Source organism: Phoca vitulina, unplaced genomic scaffold (assembly GCF_004348235.1).
Source record: "Phoca vitulina isolate PV1807 unplaced genomic scaffold, GSC_HSeal_1.0 scaffold36, whole genome shotgun sequence".
Classification (NCBI taxonomy): Eukaryota; Metazoa; Chordata; class Mammalia; order Carnivora; family Phocidae; genus Phoca; species Phoca vitulina.
The window spans coordinates 8,846,806-8,866,785 of record NW_022589739.1 but is presented as its reverse complement, the minus strand read 5'-3'; the positions used below and the strand labels follow the sequence as shown (position 1 = coordinate 8,866,785).

The 19,980-nt window shown below is 57.4% G+C and overlaps 1 protein-coding gene across 5 annotated transcripts in view; it reads left to right on the top strand.

Annotated features, from left to right (window-relative positions):
- Positions 1–19,272, top strand: part of TUB (TUB bipartite transcription factor) — an 84,310-nt gene extending 65,038 nt beyond the window's left edge. For 3 of the 5 annotated variants that reach the window (XM_032427383.1, XM_032427382.1, XM_032427384.1), the window contains 11 exons: positions 4,868–4,919; positions 5,405–5,567; positions 7,405–7,548; positions 8,742–8,909; positions 9,899–10,020; positions 10,471–10,668; positions 10,988–11,100; positions 11,995–12,112; positions 13,845–13,943; positions 14,172–14,343; positions 14,809–19,272. In XM_032427383.1, the coding sequence (XP_032283274.1) occupies positions 4,868–4,919; positions 5,405–5,567; positions 7,405–7,548; positions 8,742–8,909; positions 9,899–10,020; positions 10,471–10,668; positions 10,988–11,100; positions 11,995–12,112; positions 13,845–13,943; positions 14,172–14,343; positions 14,809–14,942 (1,483 nt within the window). In that variant the 3' untranslated portion in view covers positions 14,943–19,272. Of the gene's footprint in view, positions 1–939; positions 1,459–4,867; positions 4,920–5,404; positions 5,568–7,404; positions 7,549–8,741; positions 8,910–9,898; positions 10,021–10,470; positions 10,669–10,987; positions 11,101–11,994; positions 12,113–13,844; positions 13,944–14,171; positions 14,344–14,808 lie in introns of those variants that run through there. The other 2 variants (XM_032427385.1, XM_032427386.1) reach the window with 2 other exon arrangements.
- Positions 19,273–19,980: the final 708 nt, after the last annotated feature.

Here is a 19,980-nt window from a genome sequence, read left to right as displayed (position 1 = left end):
TAAGACATGACCTTCCCCTGTGAGGTTTCCTTTGGTTAGACTCTGCAAGCTCTCCGGTGTCTTCTGAAGTCCTACTGTCTTAATGAACAGTTTAGTATCACTTCGACTTTGTGTCACCTCTAAGTCTGCTGGGAGGCCTGCCTTGTCTTTAGGTCATCAGTAAACATGCTAAGCAAGCGAAGCAGGATGCTGGAAACCTCTGATTATGGCATGCTTTATTGTCGCAAAACCCTGTCTCTTTGGAGGAGCATGCCACTCACGTTGCTTTATCTTGCCCACTAGTGACTGTCACTGATCCTTGCGATTTCCATGTGGCAGCCTGGCTGTGCTGCCCTCCCATTTTCCCGGGTAGGTCTGGGGGCATGTGCCCTGACTTGCTGGCCGACTGGGCTCAGTCCTGCTGATCACTAGGTCTTCTAGCTCTTCAGTGAATCTGTCCCATGATCTTACCTGGGGCCTGTGTAAGACTGATCGATCTACAGACTACGATTTCTTCCCCCATCTGAACAGAAGGCTTCATTTGCATACTTTGAGCAACTCTCGGATTTCTTTTTTGTTCTTTAGAGATCACCAGCTGTGGCTCATGGCCCTCATTTGCATGACTGAACATTAAAATCACCTATGTTTCTTGCTTTAAAAGAGAAAATGAGGTGAGGGATTGATTCTGGGCTAACTTCCCCAACAGTTCTGAATCACCAAGTCAGGGCCGAATGTTTTAATGACGTGCTAAGTTTGGGAGCCCAGGGCAGAAATGGAGAGGGCCCATCCTGGGAGGCTGGGACTCCTGTGAGCCCTGTGGGCTTCTCCCTTTTGGGGCTGCCCCTGTTCCCACCCGTACTGTGTTTCCCTGGTGTTCCAGGCAGCCACTAGGGGCAGATCTGGGCGTGCTGGGGTGGGGGTGGGGAAGTCTGGCACAGGTACAGGGCTTGCAGCCTGGCTCCCTGCGTGCTCTTTACTCCTCTGTCTCCCTGGGTCCAGCAGGGGCAGCTTCCGCTGTGACTGAGTGGAAGGAATGTGGGCATAAAAGGGGAGAGTGAATTGGGCGTGGAGTACGGGCCTGTCCCTAGGTAGCCTGGCCCCCAGGGCTCTGGTCAGCTCTGGTGGGTTAGCTGAGCATGCAGGGGGTGGAGTCTAAAGAGAGGCAGGGACCCGGCTTCCTAAATGTGTTGTCCACGGCTGGCTTTTCCATCCCCTGGGAGCAGTGCCCCTCCTCTCATTCGTTATCAAGCATGGTTTTCTCTCCAGATACCTGTTGGGCAGCTCGGGAGAGGCAAGACATGGAGGGGCTGTCTCCCTGGGAGGCGAAGGGCCACCTCGTTGGCCCTGGGCAGAATGGGTGGATTGGTGGACACGGCCGACTGGGTTTCTCCTACCCTCAGGAGCCAGTGGCCGGTGCGTTCCTGGATCTCCCTGGTCCAGTCCCCAGCAGGAGGCGACCGTGATGAAGGAGCCGCCAGGGTCAGCTGGAGGACCCATCCATCAGTGCCCTGTCTCCTTTCCGAGGCTCCTGGCGGGGCCTCAGCTGCCAGCCCGGGCTTGGCAGCGATTCCGTAATTGGAGCCCGAGTTGTTAAAAAGCCATTACTTTCTCCTCTGTGGTTACCATTTAGTGTTGCCCAGAACAGTGCCCATCGGGTAGAGGCAGGCCAGGGAGTGGCGGCGGGACAGGAAGGAAGGAGCCCTGGTGGGAGCTGAGGGGCAGGGCTGCCTGGAGGGGTGGGGCTGGGGCGGGGCCGGGGGCGGGGCCTGCCCGGGAGGGGAGAGGGGTTTCCTTCCACTCTCTGGACACAGCCCCCCTTGTTGCCGTGGTTCTCAGCAGCCGCTGGGGCTTGCGGGGGATTTGTTCTCCATCGGGGCCGATGTGCGCCTCAGACACAGTGCTGTCAGGCTGTCCGGGCTCGTCCCTGCGGGGGGCCCGTGGTCCGCTGTCCTAGAAACAGGGCCCTGGCAGGAATCTGCTTTCCTGGACGCGCCGTCGCCCACTCTTGGAGCCACCGCTCGGAGCTGCGTGGATTGCCGGCCCTCCCGGGGGGGTCCTGCGCAGCCAGGCACGTTCTTCCTCACCCCTGGCCGGGCGCACGTGGCTTCTCCCAGCCGCGCCCCTGCACAGGCCGGCCCCCCCGCCGCTCCAGTGTGCCCTGCGGGGTGGCCAGGGAGGTGGGGCGTGGCTCTCCAGGCACTTCCAGGCTATCCGAGTTTCTGGAATCTCTTCAGAAGCTTACCCCTTTTCATCCATCTTTCTGTGAGGGCCGGTCGTGAAGTCCGTTCCACCTGTAGTCCTGCCAGGTGACCGGCGGTACCAAGGCCTGCGGCTCTGGCTCTTTCTGCCCGATCAGGGAATGGAGGTGGGGCCGGAGGAGGAGGAAAGCAGCCTCCTTGCCCTGACCCTGACCCTGACCCTGACCCTGACCTGTGGAGAGTCCGGGCAGTGGGACGGTAGCCTGGGCTAGGGATGTGCGGCCCCCCCCCCCCCAAACGGATAGGGACACCAGAGCCACCCTTGTCCGTCGAGCTGCAGCTGTGACCCGGCGCTTCTGGAGGTGGCTTTGCTTGTGTCAGCTTAACTCACGGCCGATGTCCCCTTTTCTGAATGACCCTAGATGTTTGCGTCAGCACCACAGAGGGCGGGGCTTTGCCCTGCTCCCCAAGCTCAGTCCCCGGATGACCTGGCTGTCCCTGGCCCTGCCCTTCGAAAGTGCAGGGGACTTGCGCCATGCCAGGGAGCCACGAAGCTGCCTCCTGCCCCAGGACTCAGAGCCAGCGGTCTCGTGGAGGCGACGTGGGCTCCTGTGGCCAGGGCGCTAGCATGACTGAGATGACGGGCTGCCCCGCGTGGACCCAGGCACAGAGCCTGGCAGGCGGAGCGCGGCTGGGTTTCAGGCCCCGTTGTTGCCGTCAGCGGTGCCACGTGGAGTCCAGAGTGCCGTTTCTATCCATCTCCCGCTGGTTTGTAAGGAATCCGCGTTGCTCATGCCGCAGACCCCGGTGGACCGTGGCGTTTGTGGACTGAGCCCTTGAGGTCTGTGGGAGCGGATGCGTGGCCTCGGCAGTTTTCAGTCAGGCCACTGACTTAAGGTGGAGAGGCCAGCGGCAGAGGTGTAGCCTCTCAGACCTGGCGGGGCCCCCAGGCACCTTGCTCACCCGAATAAACGCATCCTTCCTTCAGAACTCTCGCTGCCGCCCTCCGGCCTGGGGTGCCTGCTTTCTCGGATGGCACTCCCTGTGCCAGCCAGCTTGAGGTTTTAGGAGCCGGGTCCCTGCCGCCTGGTCCTGGCAGTGCCCTCAGGGAGTCCCACGTGCAGCTGTGGGCGATTCTAGGTGGACTGAGGCCTTGACTGAGAAGCACGTCTGTTTAGTAGTGTCTTCCCTTGTGTTCTGGCAGCCAAGGCTTTTGGAGAATAAGGCTGTGACCAGACTCAGCACAGTTGGGGCTCCTCTTGAGCGCAGGGCAGCCCCTGGGTGTCAGGAAAGGCCTTCAAGTAAGGAGGACAGCTACCAGTTAAAACCGGGCAGTTGTCTTAGGTTGTGGCCGGGGAGGTGGGCGGTGGGCTGTGGACTCCATGCACTTCCTGCCACACCCTTGGCCGGGCCCCCGGCACACGGGCACACGGGTAGTTGGATGAGCCGAAGGGACACTGCAGGTCGATGACTGTTGCCGGTAGAAGAGCTCCTGTCGTCAGGAGGAGGTGGCACTGGCTGCAGCCTGTCTTCGGGGTGACTCGCCCTCACCTTCCCTCCTCACACGCCTACTGTGCTCACCTGCACACAAGCGCACCCACTTCTTACGCAGGCGCTCATCTGCACAGCTGTGCGGTGTGTGCTCACACTTGTAGATGTGCTCGTGTATGTGGACACCTCCCGGTGTGTGCACACGCACGACGTATACTTAGAGCTTCGCATACAGACCTGATGCACTCAGGCATGCCTGTGCAGGGACCCGCTCAAGGTCTGCTTCAGGGGCAGGCTCCAGCATCACTGGGCCAGGGTAGTCTGGGGGTTCCCAGGGCTCAGGTCCTCAGACGCCAGCCCTACTACCCCCTAACCTTGGCTTTTATAGAATTGGGGGCTACGGCTCACGGATGTATCTTGGACTAGAAGGAATGCTAAGTGGTTGGAGCTCCCTAATTACGCTTGTCTTCCTGGGAGGCAGGTCCAGCCTATGTGAGGTGACGCTGCCCGTTCCAAGACCTTAGGGACTGAAGGATTTGATGCCCTGGTGCCCCCTGGGCCATGTTGGCTGGTTGCTGGGCTGTGTCTGCCTGCAGATATCCCCACCCGGCCCTAGCCCTGCCCTCAGGGGCTGGTTGGTCTTTTAGCTTCGCTCTCCCAAATGAGGGGACCCTCAGCCTTCTTTAAGAGGGGAGGGGGTGGGCAGCACCTCCATTCTGCCACCTGGAGAGCCAGGAGTTTGAATAGAAGAGGAAAGAGTCTGCCGCAAAGGATCCAGCCTCCTCTAGGAAGGACAGAAAGATGGGAAGAGCTGGTGAGATCCGAGAGGGACTTGGAGCCGACAGGCGCCTGGGTCTGAAGCCCAGCCTTGGGCCTGGCTTGCACCTGACGCCTCTGGGCAGGTTCCCCTGGATCTCAGGCATGTCTCCTTCTGTACTTACCGGGGCCAGGCTGACTAGGAATTCCTTGGGTCAGCAGGGACCCCAGCAGGAGAAAGCTCCTAAAGTGGCCAAAATACAGCTCCCACCTTTTTGTCTGGAGCCAGTTTCCAGATAGTAGCTCCACCCTTCCCCCCCTCCTCTGTACCCAGGAGTCCTGACGGGAGGGGTTTAAAGAACCCAGATGTGCGAGGGGCGGGCTCTGGGTTTTGTTGTGGCAGCCGGCCGGCAGGCCCTGAGTGCCCCTGTCTCCCTCTGCAGTGTCTTAGATGATGAGGGCAGCAACCTGAGGCAGCAGAAGCTGGACCGGCAGGTGAGTGGGGCCGGGGCCGGGGCCGGGGCCGGGAGGACGGGCAGTCAGCATTCCCCATCCTGGGTGGAGAGCGAGGATTGTCTCCCTTCCTGGGGTGACCCTGGCTGGTGGGGAGGAGGCTCTCACAGAAGAGAGGCGAGCCCTGTCTGGACCAGCTCAGCATCAGCACTGCCCCAGAGCTCAGGGCTTTTGCCGGGCAGGCAGCTGGTGGCTGCGGTCGGAGCACCGGACATCCGTGCCGTGGTCCTGCCGGGGCGGCCACCTGAGCTGACTTGTGCCTCCTTTTCCCGGACCCTGAGTCTCCAGGTGCCAAGGGCACGGAGCGTCGGCCCAAAGTGGGCTGTGGACCCCCCGGCAACCCCTAGAACCGAGCTGAGCGATCGGGGCCCTCTCTCTGGTCCCAGCTGGGAGCCTGCCCTCCGGGTGGAAGCGGCGGGCCACGCTCTCAGGGCCCGCCGACTTCTGTGTCTGTCCCGTGCCTGCAGCGGGCCCTGCTGGAGCAGAAGCAGAAGAAGAAGCGCCAGGAGCCCCTGATGGTGCAGGCCAACGCGGACGGGCGGCCCCGGAGCCGGCGGGCCCGGCAGTCGGAGGAGCAGGCGCCCCTGGTGGAGTCCTACCTCAGCAGCAGCGGCAGCACCAGCTACCAAGGTAGAGCCCGCCCCGGGGAGGGCCTGGGGAGGGCCCGGTGCTGCGGCCTCGCGCCCCCCTCCCGCCGGCACTGCTGCGGGGAGCCCCTCACGGACTTCCGGCCGGCCGGGGCGGCCGAGGGGCTCCTCCCGTCGGGCTGCTCAGGCCGGACGACGCCCAGCCCAGGTGGAGGGAGGCCGGGACCTGGAGTCCGGGGCCCCTGCATGTGCTCAGGCATCCTGAGGCTTTGGGCGCCTTGGCGGGTGTTCCTTGAGCACCGACCGCGTGCCCGGGGCAGGGCCGGGCCCGCAGAAAGGCTGCAGCCCCTCCGGAGAGAGCGGGTCCCGCGCCCGTCGGAAGATAGTTTCTGCTCCCCTGTGGCTGTGAGCAAGTCACTTACTCTCTCTCGGCCTATTTTCTCCCCTCGTAAAGTTGAGGAACATCCTGTATCTTGGGGCTTTAAAAATCGAAGCGGCCATTGTGTGTCCCGCGGTCCAGTCGTGAATGCTGTTCCCTGCGGAGACTGCTGCCCAGGCTTGGGGGGGGGGGGGGGCCTTTGCCCAGCGCCAAGCCCTGAGGAGGCGCGGCTGGCTGACCCGGGGTCCCTGGTTCCGAGGGCCCCTCCAGCCCCGCCTGCTCTGCCCTCTGCTGGCTCTTGGTGTGAAATACAAGGGGGTCGGTTCTAGAGGCTGAGGGGGTTTGGCATCAGTGAGAACTGCTCCCAGCGAACAGTTTTTCACTGACCATGCTCATCCATGTTGTATATTCATTTTTTAAATATTTATTGAGGGCTTACTTTGTGTCAGGCTCTGGATTAGAGGCTGAGGGTCCTGGGGAAGCACAAAACAGGCATGTTCTCTGTTCATGGACCTGGAGGTCTAGGAAGGGAGAGAGTTAAACAGGTGGTCACAGGTGTGCTTGGTGGAGAGAAACAGGCTCTGTGAGTGAACGGCAGAGAGACTGCTGCCAGACGAGGGCCAGGGAAGGCCTCCCTGAGGAGGTGACGCCTGAGCTGGAATCCATAGGTTGAGTGGGAGTTTAGTTGGGGTCAGGGGGGCCAACGTCCGGAGTGAGGACAGTGCAGACGGTGGGAAAGTAGAGCAAAGCCCCTGTGGCAAGAGGGAAGGCAATGAAAGCTCCTGGTGGGGCTGGGACTTGGGGTGCCCGGGAGATGAGGGGTGTGCTGTGAAGGCCAAGGCCAAGTGGAAGGGAGCTGGAGGGGCCAGACTTTCGGAAGAATGGTGGTCTTCATCTTACGAGCAATGAGAAGTCATTCAAAGACTTTGAGCAGGTTGGGGTTCTGATGTGTGGAGACTATGGAGGCCCCCCAGCTGTGACCCTGTTGGTGTGTGCAGCTCCTTGTAGGCCAGAGTTACCCTCCTGCTTGGGGTACTCTGGGTGCCAGGCTCCCATGGGCTTGTCCCACGCGGGCCGGTGCAGGCTCCCTGGAGTGCTTGCCCTACGAGTTCTGGGCTCTTCTAGGAAATGCAGCCTTTTCCGTCTTCAGCACCTTGAGTGACCCACTTTCTCCCAGATGCTCTCCCTCGCCCTCCCCAGGCTCACACAGTTTGCTGGCCCAGAGCTCTGACTGCGTGCTTCTTGGTTGATCATGCCGTGGGCCAGCCTGTTGACTATCACATGGGGCTTCAGGAACCACCTCCTTCCAGCTTGGCCTGCCCCGGCCCCTTTGTCTTGTAGAGGTGGGTGGGACAGAGGCCCTGGCAGGGCTTGGGTGGTGGTGGGGCCCTGGCAAATGTGCTGAGGAGTTCCACTTGGAGCTCTGGTCTCACCTAGGGCCCATGTTTCTCTCTCTCTCTCTCTCTCTCTCTCTCTCTCTCTCGGGCTCTCGCCTGAGCAGTTCAAGAGGCCGACTCACTTACCAGTGCGCAGCTGGGAGACGCCCGCCCAACAGCACCAGCCTCAGCCAAGAGAACCAAGGCAGCAGCTGCAGCGGGGGGCCAGGGCGGGGCCTCTAGGAAGGAGAAGCAGGGGAAGCACAAAGGTTGGCTTGCCTCCACGACAGCCCCTCCTCAGGAGGCCTGGCTCCCACTGGAGGGTTGGGGGGAGGCTTCTCCTCCAGACTTGGAGGTAAGGGACAGGGTGGGAGGCCTCCATGAAGGCGCAGAAGGGCACTTGGGCCCCCACCCAGCTGGCGCTCAGGCTTCCTCTAGCTCACGGGGGTTCCTGGGCTGCCCGTGGGCATGGGCAGGCTCCCCGCACTGCCAGGAAGTGAAGTGCAGCTCGCCTGGGTCCAGCCCAGGCAGCCCCTCCCCCACCAGGCCTGAGCACCCTCCACCTCTGTCCTGCCCCAGGCAGCCTGCCCCATCCTTGTGCGGTACTCGAGGCTGTCACGTGGGCTTTCTCGACTCTCCGCTCTAGCCCTAACTCCACCCTCTGGGCCCACAGACCAGTCTGTTCTCTCGGTTCCTCTCTCTCCAGAAAAGATCCCCAGAGATCAAGGGCCGTTACGGTGGCTCCTGCCACGAGTCCTGTCTCCGCTGGCTAGACACCCTGTGTCCCCAACCCGTGTGCATGCGCAGTGATTCCCAGGCGTCTGAGACGTGGTTGGGCAGTGGTGTGTCAGGGTTCATAGGCTTTTGGAGCTGACTGCGGCGTTGAGGGGCATAGCTCAGCCGGGCAGGGCACTGCCACCTGTGTGGGCCAGGCCTTCTGTTACTTGGGCACCTTGGGCAGGGTGACGTGGGATGGGAGAGCTTCCATCTGGGAAGGGGAGTGCAAGCCGACCTCTGTGTTTTTCAAGGGGCCCCATGTGTTTTGAATGATGTGTGTGAGTTATGGGGTGTGTGTGTGTGTGCACGTGAGAGAGAGAGAGATCAGCACTGATGACTGGGAGGTGACCGTGTCTGAACGAGTGGTGGCCTTGGCCATGGTCATGATTGGTCCTTGTTCTCCATCTTATTTTTTTCACTGTGCAGTTGGTTTTGTAGATGGCTGTCTTCTGCCTAGGGATGTGAGGCATTTCAGACCAACCCTCGGCAACTAATCTGGGGGAACAGCAGAAGAAACGAAGCCCATGTCCCTTTGTAGCTTGTTGATCGTTAAGAGGCTGGCAGCAGTCATTAGTGTTTTTAAAAATCAGTTTTGCAGAGGGTTCCCCCCACTCATCCCTCACCCACTTCAAAGACGTCTGAGAATCCAGGCTCTCCCCCCCCCCCCCCCCCACGTGGCCTGCAGGCACCAGCGGGCCAGCTGCACTGGCAGAAGACAAGTCTGAGGCCCAAGACCCGGTGCGGATCCTGACTGTGGGCCAGTCAGACCACGCTCAGGACGCGGGGGAGACGGCAGCCGGCGGGGGCACACAGCCCAGCGGGCAGGACCTCCGTGCCACGATGCAGAGGAAGGGTGAGCCCTGTGGGGGTTCAGTGACACCCCCAAAGCTCAGTCCCAGGTTCTCAGATGCACCGTTCTTAAGGAGCATGGCCCTGGTAGGGGGCAAGTGCGAGACCAATGAGAAACTTGGGTGTAGGGGTCCCTGATAAGGTCAAGTTCAGGGAAATCAACTAGGGAAAGCAACCAGTCCACAGCCCAGCCTTCTCTCCCCACCTCCATCTCCTGTCCCCAGGGAGACCCAGGTTTGGAGACAGATTTCCTTTCCCTTTCCCTCCTTTGAAAAAGGTCCTTTTGAAAGTGTTTCCCCTTCATCTGCTGAGCTCGGGGAGCAGGGCCAGAATGCCCAGAGGCAGGGCAGATCCTCCCAGGAAACCTGCTGCCCAGAGAGTTTCCCCACCAGGAGCCCCGCCCCAGGGAGTCCCTGGTACAGGGTGGCAGAAGGAAGCCTGGCAGGGCCACACGTTCCAAGAAATGAGATCAGGGCTGGCTTCCTGGAGGAAGGGCCATCGAGGCAGCAGGAGGCTGGGGACAGCATTCCAGGTGGGGAGAAATGTGTAGACAGAAGGCCATAGGCAGGCTGGGAGAGGAGTCAGTGGGCCACGTGCATCAGGCCGGGGGAGGAAGGAGCTGGGCCTCTCCCAAGCAGATTCCATGGCCTGTGCCAGCCGAGGCCGCCAGTAGACTCGAAGGCTCCCGGCACAGGGTCAGCTCCACTCAGGCCTCGCTGCCCAGCAGATGGGCACTGACTGCCTGAGAGGGGGGTCTCATGGGAGGACTGAGCGGAAAGCTGGGTGGGGGGCGTTACACCCTAAGGATGGTGACCAGCCCCAGCTCATGCATGCCCTCGAGAGAACATGTCCTTCCATATATTTGGATGTATGTGTGTGGACGCATGTGTGGACATACGGCCCTGTGTGTGCACGGGTGACTCAGTGCTTCGGAACGGGTGTCCGGGCGCGCCTATGACCACTCGTCCCTTCCCGTTCCTCTGCCCTGCCCAGGTGTCTCTAGCAGCATGAGCTTTGAAGAGGAAGAGGAGGATGAGGATGAAAATAGCTCCAGCTCCTCCCAGCTAAACAGTACCACCCGCCCCAGCTCTGCTACTAGCGGGAAGTCCGTCAGGGTGAGGCGCTTCCCCTGCCCGGGGGGCGGGGGTGGGGGGGTGGGCGGTGGTCCCCAGAGGTCTGCGTGTGAAGAAATGGAGAGTTGGCTCTCTTGGGACTGGGCCTAGAAACCGAGCAGGAGCTTTTCTGGCCAGGGCTCTTCTGTCCTCTCCTGCTTTCTCTTCTCTTCAGCCAGGCCAGGAGTGGGGGGGCTCGAGTTGGAAGGGATGGCCCTGAGAACCTGCCCACATCCTCCATCTCCCCCTGCCCTGGGGACGACTGAGGTGGGGGAAGGGCTGAGGAGCTAGCTGCTGACCCCAGGGCCGGGATGGCCGGGCCCACATCCCAGGGACCCTGCCCTAGGTCCCACCACCACCACCACCACATCAGGGGGCAGCTTTGGGTCCCAGACCGCCAGTTGCAGCTGCTCAGGGTCTCTGGGGCTCGGGCTCCTACTCTGTCCCCTGTAGGAGGCAGCCTCAGCCCCCAGCCCGACAGCCCCAGGACCCTCGGCGGATGTCGAGGTCCAGGATCTTGAGGAGTTTGCACTGAGGCCAGCCCCCCAAGGTATCACCATCAAGTGCCGCATCACGCGGGACAAGAAGGGGATGGACCGGGGCATGTACCCCACCTACTTCTTGCACCTGGACCGCGAGGATGGGAAGAAGGTGAGGTTGGCCCGAACTTGCAGTTTCCCTGAGGCAGGCTTGAGGTCCTATGGGCTGGAATGTGACTGGAAGCCTCAGGTCCAACACTGAGCTTTCCGTTTCCCCCAAGGGATAGAAGCCTCCGTGCCCGGTCAGTGCGTACCTTTGTGTTTGCTGGTGTGTGTGTGTGTGTGTGTGTGTGTGTGTGTACGTAAGTACGTGTGTGTACGTGTACATATGTTCAGGAGCTGAAGCCAGAGAGAGCCGTGTGTGTGTGAGTCACACCCACGATTGTGACCAGAGGCTGGGCCTGGAAAGTGACCTTGCTCCATTCCCCAAGGTGTTCCTTTTGGCGGGAAGGAAGAGAAAGAAGAGTAAAACTTCCAATTACCTCATCTCTGTGGACCCAACAGACTTGTCTCGAGGAGGGGACAGCTACATCGGGAAACTGCGGTACTAGCACTCCCCTAGGAAGCAGGTGGGGGTGGGAGGGAGGGGCAGGGCCAGACTCTGGAGTGGGCATGTCTTGTCCCTGAGGGAGATCTGGGTCAGGGGTCAGATCCTCTCATAGAATCCTCTTTGTCCGTCAGCTCCAACCATAGGCCCGGGCCTGTGCCAGCCTAGAGCCAGACTCGGAGATGGAGCTCACATACCCTACCCTAAGCTACTCCCAGGTCGGTGGGACATAGGCCCATCAAGAGGGACAGGTCAGACCTCAGGAAGTCACTGAAGATGTGGGCCACCCTGGAAGAATTGCCTTGGCCCCGTGGTCAGTGCCAGAGGGAAGGCTGTGAGTGAGCCCTTGAGGGAAGAGAGCACAACCTTGGGGTCGGGGGAAGGCTCTGAGCTGGGCCTCAGAGCTAGGGGAGTGTTTGCCAAGGAACAGAGTGCCAGATTTGGGGAGCATAAATCAAGCTTAGAGGTGAGGAGCTAATGCTGGAGATGGGGCTAGACCAACCCTCAACAGGCTGGACAGGAGAGAGGAGGTTGTGTCATCCACTCTCCGTGGGATGTTGAGTGCCTTTTGCAGTCTTGCCAGATGCCATCTGCTTGCTCGCCTCCCATGAGGGGAGCACTCCTGCTCCTCCAGGGAAACCTGTGGAACTGAGACTTATCTCCTGGAATTTCCCTCACTCAACTAAGATGCCCTTTGATTCTATTCAGAGCGAGTCCAGGCCTTCTCCCCATGAAGGAGCTTCAGAGATGGGGACTCAGTGTGCAGTGTGCTCCCAGGTCTGCTCCTGGCCCAACCCAGAATGCTCTGCAGGCTCCTCACGGGACAGACTGAGCTGCTCCCTGCCCTGAGGCAGAGGGTGCATGATCCTCTGTTGATTGCCTGTCCTTCAGGTCCAACCTCATGGGCACTAAGTTCACCGTTTATGACAATGGAGTGAACCCCCAGAAGGCATCAGCCTCTACTTTGGAAAGTGGAGCCTTGCGTCAGGAGTTGGCAGCCGTGTGCTACGTGAGTCGTGCGTTCCTGAGTCTCTGGTCTCCAAGTTAGACATGACCCTGAGGACCTGCTGCCCGGACTGTGGGCTGTTCCATCTATCTTTGTGAGCAGATGAGACTGTACAGAGTTGGGCTGCCCTCTGTTGGCATGGCCCCTGTCTGTCCTCAGAGCTCAGGCCACAGAAAGCCATCTGCCTGGGGAGCTCCGGGAACCAGGCTGAGCTCTGTGCAGCCCAGCCTGGGGATCGCAGGGAAAGGAGGCGGCAGGAGGCCTGAGATCGTGTTGGCGCATCCCTGCACCCCTCCCTCCAGCACCTGGGCCCTGCATGGACTACGAGGCCCTTTGCATAGTCATCTGATGGAATGCATGGCCTGAGAGCTCAGTCCTATTTCCTTTACTGTATAGATGAGGAAACTGAAGCTGAGAGGTTGGGTCACTTGCCAATGTCATACAGCACATAAGTGACCAAACTGGAATGTAAATACAGGGAATTTTTCTACCTTATTTTTTTTTTTTTATTCATGAGAGACAGAGAGAGAGAGGCAGAGGGAGAAGCAGGCTCCCCGCCGAGCGGGTAGCTCGATGTCGGGCTCCAGCCCAGGACCCTGGGATCATGACCTGAGCCGAAGGCAGACGCTTAACCATCTGAGCCACCCAGGCACCCTCTACCTTATTTTAAAATGAGGGATTGGTACACCCATTAATCTGGGCCTGGGTACTTGGAGGCCAATCGGGAAAGCCATAGCTGTTCTGTATGAGCCTGGGGTGCCACCTGCTGGCCACCTCTGGGGAGGCAGCCCGAATCTCTTCAAATGCTCATTGAGCCCAGCTAATACTGTTTGAGGCCCTGAGGATACAGTAGTGAACAAGAGATGCAAATTTATACCGTTATGGGACTTAAACCCCTAGTGGGGAGACAAGCTATAAAACAGATTTATAAGTAAAACAAATAAATAAATGTGAAGAAGAAACAATCAGGCCTGGAAATGAAATGTTCAGATGTGTGGAAGCTTTCAGTAAGGATGGCAGGGAGGGCCTCCCTGAGGTAGCACTTGGGTAAGGCCCAGAAGGAAGGGAGAGCCAGCCGTGTAGTGGAAAACACAGCCTGAACTGATGTCCTGAGTGATTGGCATGTGTGGGGAACAGCCGGGGGGGTGGGTAGAGCAAAGCGCAGAGGAGAGTAGGTGGCGGGGAGAGGAATGTAGTGGGGCCCTACCACGTGAGGCTTGCAGTCAAGACCTTCAGTTTTTAATCTGCATGAACAGTGGAGGCAAAGATGTGACTTAACGGGACGACTCGCTGCCGTGTGAACAGATGGGCAGGGCAAGGGCGGAAACCAGGAATCCAGATAAAGGCTAGTACTGTGACCTCAGGGAGAGACGGTGCTGGTAAAGTGGTTGAGTTCCAGATAGAATTTGAAGGGAGAGGTGACATCATCTGATGGATTAGAAGTGGGTTGTGAGCAAAAGAGAGTAGTCAAGTATGACTCAAAGTAGGTTGCCTGAGCAAATGGAAGAACGGAGTTGTCAACTGAAGCGAGGAAGACGGTAGGGAGGAGCTGGTTTGGGCAGAGTGGAGATTCGGGAGCTCAGTTCGGTTGGGTTAAGTGTAGAGATGCCTGTTAGACATTCAGGCGGAGATGGTGAAAACTAGCTCGTCAGCTTTATTCCCTTCCTCCCAGTCTCTCCATTAGGTAAGTAGAGTCCTCAGATGGCCAGTGTTGAGTCCTCTCTCTGTTTCCCAGGAGACCAACGTCTTAGGTTTCAAGGGGCCGCGGAAGATGAGTGTGATTGTCCCAGGCATGAACATGGTTCACGAGAGAGTCTCCATCCGGCCGCGAAACGTGAGTCTCTCCCCACCCCCCGTCATCCCATCATGTGCATGCACTTCTGGGAGCAGAACTGCAGCTGTGCTGTGTTAGGTGTAGGGGACGCAGTGGAAGAAGCCCCGGGGCTCTAGGTGGAGGTCTAGGGAGATTAAGGACTCCGTCCCGAGGGCAGATCCCTTTTTAGGGCGGTTGTGCGGCCAAGGCACGGGGCCAGGTGTGACTCAGGCGAGGCTGCCTTCCCAGGAGCACGAGACGCTGCTAGCACGCTGGCAGAGTAAGAACACGGAGAGCATCATCGAGCTGCAAAACAAGACCCCTGTCTGGAATGACGACACGCAGTCCTACGTACTCAACTTCCATGGGCGCGTCACACAGGCCTCCGTGAAGAACTTCCAGATCATCCATGGCAATGACCGTGAGTGTTTCTGCCCTTCCTCAGGACTGTCCCCATGACACCCAGAGCCTTTAGCTCAGGGTTCAGCTCACCCAGCCCTGCCTTCATAGGCCAGAGCTCAAGGATGTGGGTTACATGGCTTCGATCAGAGGTCAAAAATTCTCTGACCCTATGACTGGGAGGCCCTTGGAAGAACTTTCTTTGGAGCCCTAACCCTAGACTCTGTGCACTCAGCAGAGTCTCAGGTGTGGGAACACCCTCTGAATGGACTTTTTTTCTTCTTCTCTGTCTCCTGGTATTTGTGTGCCTCTCGTTCTCCTCTGTCATCTACTCCCTCTTTCCCACCACTTCTCCCAATTGTTTTACCTCCTTTGGGCATCTCTGCTCACCTTCTCTGCCCGTTATGGTTTGTCGGTCCGCCCCCCCCACCCCTTCTCTGCCCTGTCCTGTGTGGCTTTCCCTGTGCACGCGTGTGCCGGGCTCCAGCGGACTACATTGTGATGCAGTTTGGCCGTGTGGCAGAGGATGTGTTCACCATGGATTACAACTACCCACTGTGCGCGCTGCAGGCCTTTGCCATCGCCCTGTCCAGCTTCGACAGCAAGCTGGCCTGCGAGTAGAGGGCCCCCCTGTGCCCTTTGGGGTTGCCCAGCCTGGAGTGGAGCTGCCTGCCTGCAGAGACAGCCCTGCTTACCCTCTCTCTGTACATAGGCCTCCCGCCAGATGAACCTTCAGCTCTCAGTGGCTCCCTGGCCCAGCCGGCTCAGACCGGACTCCTGCCTCCACTGTGGAGACAGGACCAGGTGGGGGAGGTGTGTGTGTGAGGCGCCAGCGTGAATTCTTCCTGGGCCCCAAGGTCTGTACGCACACTCCCACTCTTGAGTTAGTATCCTGCTGCAGCCGTGTTTGCCAAGCTGGGCAGCCTCTTCAGCTGGGAAGGTAGGAAGAAACAGAGGGAGAGGAAGCACAATGCAGGGCTACTGGGGCCCAGCCATCCACTCAGTCTAGGAATCAGGTGACAGCGGGTCCCCGACAGTGAAGGGCACAGTGTGGGTGTGTATGTGTGTGTTGGGTACATCGATTTTATATAGAAGGTCTAGGATCGGTTTCCAGGCCCTTTGCTAACTCCAGAGAGTCCTCTGACTGCGGAAGGGCTCAGCCAGGCTGGGAGAAGTTATGGGGGTTTGGGAAAGGAGAGTGGCAAGACCTTGTCAGGACTGCGGGGGCCCGGCTCTGCGAATTGGTTGGTGGCCCAGGGTTCCCGCCCATTTGATTTCTCTAGGTTTTCTCTGTGTGCACGGAGGCAGCAGGAGGCCAGATGTCTTAGAGGCCGGGGTCTGCGGGCCCCAGGCTCAGCATGTGGGAGGTACATGGCACAGGCTGCCTGAGGAGCTTTCTGCGGGGCGGCTCGTGCAGAATGCCCAGGAGACGCGGACGGGGCCGGGCCCCCAGCCTCAGAGGGCACTCAGGTAGGCAGGCCTGGGCCTCTAGCTGGCAGGGCAGCGGTCCTAAGCCATGGCGTGTTCCAGGAAGAAAGTCTAGCTCTAGGTGCTCTGGCCTGTGCCTCGCAGCCCCTGTGCGCAGCCTAGGTCGGGGCTGCTGAGGACTTGCGTGTGGTTCTTCTGGGGTGGGAATGGGACAGGGTGAAGAAAGGCAGGGAGTACGTTAGAACCACAAGAGAGGAGAGGTGGCAGAAGCCTAAGATGAACTAGTACAACGTGTCACTTTAGGTGAATCACATTTAGAAGATGGACTTGCACGGGTCACCTAGCTGGTCAGTGGCAGAATTCAGAACTTCCACCCCCTCGATTTCTTTGTTCCTACCATCCCCCGAGAAACTGCTCTCTCTGGTTCTCTGGCCTTCCTGGGCCCCCGGTCTGCATGCCCTCCCCCTTTTGTCTGATTGATTACAGAGACTTAGAAATGTCGGAGTTGATGTACGAAATTGAAACCGTTGTCAGAGGGAAATTAGGCCGTTTCCTGCTGAAAGCTGGCTTTTTGAACATCAGTCTGATCAGGACTGCCCAGTGTCTGGCTTCTCCCCGAGGGCAGGCCTCACCAAGGCCGTTGTGCCTTTCTCTGTTGGGGTGTGATGGGTGAGGCGTGAGTGTTCCAGGGCGGGGCCTGATCTCCACCATCCTCCTCTTCGGATGGCACCCTTGACCCTGAAGCCTTGGGAACGCTAAGCCCTTGCCTGCCATTGACCCTGGCCGAGGCTGCTTGCCCAGACGGAGGCCAGAACTCAGTGGGAAGCAAGCAGGAGTTGTTCTTCCCTTCAGCGGAGATGATGTGCTTGGAAAGGCTGCATAGAAATTTTTGGTTTAAATAAGTCCTACTTGCAACATTCGAGTGAGGCTCTGTAGTGAGGGGGAGTGCTTCTGACTTAAGTGGTAGTAGCAGTGTGTTCTCATTGCCTTAGAAGATGTCCTATGTGGAGTGTTCTAGCGGGGATCTGGGTGAGGCCCCTCTACGGGACTAGTTTCTGGACCACTCCTGGGGTCATTCTGAGGGCACTAGACTTTTTCATACTGGGGCTGGTCCACTTTTCCACAATCCCAGTTGGGCTCTTACTCTCCTGACTGGGAAGAGACCTGTTGACATTTGGGATGGTGGAAGCTAGATCTCTGAAGTCTGGTTTAAGCTGTTTCTCTGGGTCTAGGATTTTAGAGTAGAACAGGTTGATCTGAGAGGAAAGCCTGGCGCCAGTGTGGAAAAGGCAGAAGCACAAGGGCAAACTCTCATACCCTGCATTCCATTGAATATGCAGGAGAGGACGAGGAGGGGTTAGGAACGTGGCTTGAGCTTCCCAGCCTAGAAGTGGGGACAGTAGCTCAGCAGCAAAACTCTGTTGGGCACAGAGTGACAAGAGCAGTTGAGTCACCTGCTCAAGACCTAGCTTCACAAGGTCTGTTCTTAAGACCCCATTCCTGGTGATGCTGGTTTTCCCTGACCACTGGCCTCCTAGCCATGGGCCCAAAGACTCAAAAAGCTGCCAGGGCCCCTGGAGCCCACCTGGGCTCAGCATCTCCCAGGGTAAGAGCTCTTGTCCTTCACACCCTCTACCCAGATGGGACTGGATGATGGAATGAGCAAGCCCTAAGGGTGGTGGGCAGCTGGGACCTCAGGCAGCTCCTTCTGTCACTGCTCCTGGGGCCACACCCTCTTCCCCCAAACAGCTCTTCTGTAGAGCTGTGATGTTCACTTCCCCACTCTTCTCCAATTCTAGCTTTTCTTTCCTTCTGGCTCCAAGGTGCTCTGTCTCTGTCTGTGTGTCTACATGTCTGTGTATATTTGGGGAAAAGGGCAATCTGTAACTCACCCACTGAGGTTTCTTACTACGATCATTGTTCTAAGGATGAGTAGGAAAGGAATAAGGATATTACGATTACCTGTGGATTTTGTTCATTCATTTCATGGTCTTTGGTCAGAAAGTAAACCTGGGAAAGTACCAGCTCTTTCTTGGGAGAAAGATTAGGAGGATACCGTCTAAGAAATTTTGGTTTTTCAGTTCCAATTTGCATTACCTGAAGAAATTGGTATGTTACATGCATGCTTTGGGATGAATTTGAACATAGTCTAGTGAATGTGCCTTAAAAATCACGACACTAGTTCAGAAGGAGCAGTTAAGGTCCAGATGCATGCTGAAGACAGGTGTTTGTTAGAATCCAGCGAGTGTGAAAATTTGGAGTCTGTGTCCTTCAGTGACAAAAAGGGCAACAAAATTGCAGAAGCTTGTGTTTGGTCTGGAAATAGAGCATTTACCTCTAAGTTTACATTTAGAGGAAATTCTAAATTTAATAAGCAGTGGTGATGATTTCAAACCTCCTAAGGACATGCTTTCCTCACAGTGGGGTCTGCAGTGAGGGGAGACGCCGGGCGGCCCGTGGCTCTGTGACGCAAGCACAAACCCTCTCCTGGCTGGAGTCCCTGGTGGTCCCTCACTGCGGCACACTGGCCGCCCCTCCAGCATTCTTTGCCCCAGCTGAGCTGTACCTGTGACCTCCGAGCACACTTTCCCAGAGAGCTGAAGGAGTCTGCTGTGTTGTGGGGCCCAGCACTGACCGGTAGCGGCCCCCAGGAACAGAGCAGGGGCAGGGCTCCTGTTTGTGCTGGGTCCCTTTCTGTACCTCCAGTTTGCAGTCTTGCCATCTCAGGATATGGGGGGGGAGGCAGAGCAGAAGCGTGCGGATAGATTTAATTTTCTGACCACGTTGCGAGGCACGTTGGTCTTCTAGAGAGCACTAGTGCACTTACTTAGCTATGTGATTCTGAGCAAACCACGTGATCCTCCTAGGTCGTTTTCTCATCCACACACTGAGGTTAGGCTGTCACAGCTGCATAAGAATGAGGGTGAATGAAAATTGCTCCTTGCTTTCATCACTACCTTTTCTGGCTCATCACTGTGCCTTTTTTCTTTCCTCAGAAACATGTCACACCCATTCCTCTCTCCCGTTCTACTGCCCCTCTCCCTTCCCCCATCAAGGTCCAGGCAGAGCTGCAGATCAGGCCAAGATCCAGAGTTTCCTAGAGTGTAATTTTGAGTGGCTTAGAAAGGGAAGCCTGACTCCGGCCTCTTTAATCCTGCAGAGTTTCAAAGGGGACTTGGTCAGGATGGGGGGCACTTCTCTTGCTGGGATTAGCCATTTAGCCAGTTTTCCTAATGCCTAGAATATGTATGTCCATTTGCACAAGATTGTCTTTTCCTATTCTGGAGTGGTCATTTTATTTTTGTTCCAAATTATCTGGAGTTTTAGACAAACTTGCAAAACTGTGCTTTTATTAAGTGACTTTTTGAATAAACTCTGGTATTCTTGAGCAAATGTATTTATTTACTGGTATGTGCAATGACAAAGTTGGTATTTTCCCATGTTGACATTATATATGTTGTAGAACTTAGTGTTTGTCTAAGGACAGACCATATAGCAACAAATTAAACTTGAACTGTTTCAACACTGCTGTGCACTTTTTTTTTTTTTTTTCTATAAAAGGGGAGAAAACAAACATTTCTTACCTACAAGCATATTCGTTCCGTCTGTCCTAAGAGCCTGGGGGTGGGTAGGAAGGGCTCACGGCTTGTTTGAAAATACTACTGTGTGGGCTGACGCTGTCCTCCCTGTGGCTGAGCTCGTCAGATTTAAGGCTGGGCAGAACCACACCCAGGCTGGGAAGGGCTGGATAGAAGAGACTTTCGGTTAGAGTAGTCCTCTGCAAGCATGGGCGGTTTAGTTCCTCAATATGCCCCTAGGGGTCTGGTTCTTAGGACAAAAGGAGAGCTGGTTTTAGTTTTTTACCCTAGATTTGGCGTTTTTATGTGGCCAAGATCCTGCCAAAACCACGGCCCAGCTCCTTGGCTCTGCCTCTGTGGGAAACCGCAGATGCAGGTTCTGACCAGAGGTTTTTGTTGGTTAGCGGTCAGGTGAAAGACAAATCTTTTAAACAGCCAAGGACAGGGTGACCATAGGTCCATGGCAGTCCCGGTTTATACCTATTGTCCTGGCATCATTCTAATTAAAGCTCCCTTTTCTCTTTCTCTCAAGGAGCCTTAGTTTGGACCATGAGTTATCTGATCACCCAAGCCATAGAAGGTACAGAGAGAGTGGCTCTCATAGGCCATCTCTTCTAAAGGTCCAGTATGCCTCTATTCTTCAACATGCCTTC